We start from the raw sequence: 1,384 nt of genomic DNA, 5'->3' as shown, positions 1-1,384 counted from the left end.
ATGCTTGATGATCAGCCCCATCACCGGGTCGGCGATGGCCAGGTCGACGGGAACGTTGCGACGAATGTACGCCAGATCTTCGATCTTAGGATTGGTGGGCAACGCGTTCCAGTCGAACGTGTGCCTCTCCATCACGGGCTCGTATTCTCCTTCTCGAAGGTGCCGGACGCTGTCGAAAATTTTCCTCAGCTCCTCGACGACTTTCTCCCGTCGCTTCATCGCTTCCGATCTCAGCAACATGACGATATTCTGCAGCGGTGTTCACGACGGCGACTGCGACTACGAAGAAAAACTCGCTAACGGTTCGGGGTTTGTCCTTTGCCAGAATGCATATATATGTCTATCTTCCGTTACGTCATGCGTCATTTTTTCACGAGAAAGCAATGGGCATCAAAGGAAGATTCGCTGACATCGTGGACGGTCGTTCGCCGAAAGCGTCCGAAACGTCGAGATCATAATGATCGACGCTTCTTAGACTTTTCATCGGATAGCTTCGCGCCCGATCGGAAAGAAGGTCGAAGATCACTTCCCGAACGTCGAGGCGTGCTTGGAACGGTCGGTCGTCGTCGGCGACGTCGAGAAACGGAGCTGGAGGGAAGGACACGACGGAATAGTGAACAGTTACCGACGGTTCAGTCTGGACGACGTGGCGCACACCTTCATGGAGGACGCCCTGGGCTACGCGGACGACGTGGTGGCGATGCAGAAGAGATCGGGAGAGCGAAGCGCCGTGAAGGCCGTGCTGCTCTTCGTGGACGGGAAATCTCCGTTCGCGAAACTCGCCGAACTCAAGCGGAGGAGAGATCACAGGAACGGAAGTTTCCGAAACGGTCTCCGAAAACTCGGTTAGCTGAACGACGATGCCCTCAGGACGGCCGTCGACAAGAGGAACACCGTGCTCGAGGAGACGGACGGGACATTCGTCGGTCTCGTCGAATCCTACGTGCGCTCGAACAGGAACAAGAGCAGGACGATCGGACACCTGCGATCGGCGTTGCTCGAGAGCAGGTGGCACGACCGACCGTACGCAGCGTACGTGATCACCGGCGCCGGCTTCGACGAGTCCGCCGAACGCGACTGGTTCCGACTCATCGGGCCCGAGTCCGCAATTCCCTGGTGCACGGAGTTCGAGAATCTGCTTCCCGAACGGAGTCTGTATTCGGAGTCAGACATACTGTTCGGCGTTGTGCACGACCTGCTCAAGTTCGGCGGCAACGTGCCTTCGTCCAACATCCTCATGGAGACGTGCGACAGCGACTGCATAGTCACGCTGACCGCCATGCAATCGGACGCCCTCCTGGTTCGCAAGCGAAACGAGTGGATGCACCGGATAGGAAGATGGTCGCGGGAGAAGCTCGACAGTCCGTTCGGTTGCCTCAACACC

General features: G+C 57.5%; 1 protein-coding gene across 1 annotated transcript; it reads left to right on the top strand.

Annotated features, from left to right (window-relative positions):
- Positions 1 to 357: 357 nt before the first annotated feature.
- LOC117125434 (trichohyalin-like) lies at positions 358 to 1,365 on the top strand (the record flags this gene model as incomplete). Its single annotated transcript, XM_033271939.1, has 1 exon — positions 358 to 1,365. A coding segment is annotated over exon 1 (1,008 nt), but the record flags the coding sequence as incomplete, so codon positions are not given.
- Between the last annotated feature and the right edge of the window lie 19 nt (positions 1,366 to 1,384).

This window comes from Anneissia japonica, unplaced genomic scaffold (genome assembly GCF_011630105.1).
Source record: "Anneissia japonica isolate Jap-2015-1 unplaced genomic scaffold, ASM1163010v1 scaffold64596_len1401_cov104, whole genome shotgun sequence".
NCBI classification, from domain to species: domain Eukaryota; kingdom Metazoa; phylum Echinodermata; class Crinoidea; order Comatulida; family Comatulidae; genus Anneissia; species Anneissia japonica.
The sequence above is the reverse complement of the archived record's forward strand: the minus strand, read 5'-3'. Positions and strand labels throughout refer to the sequence as shown.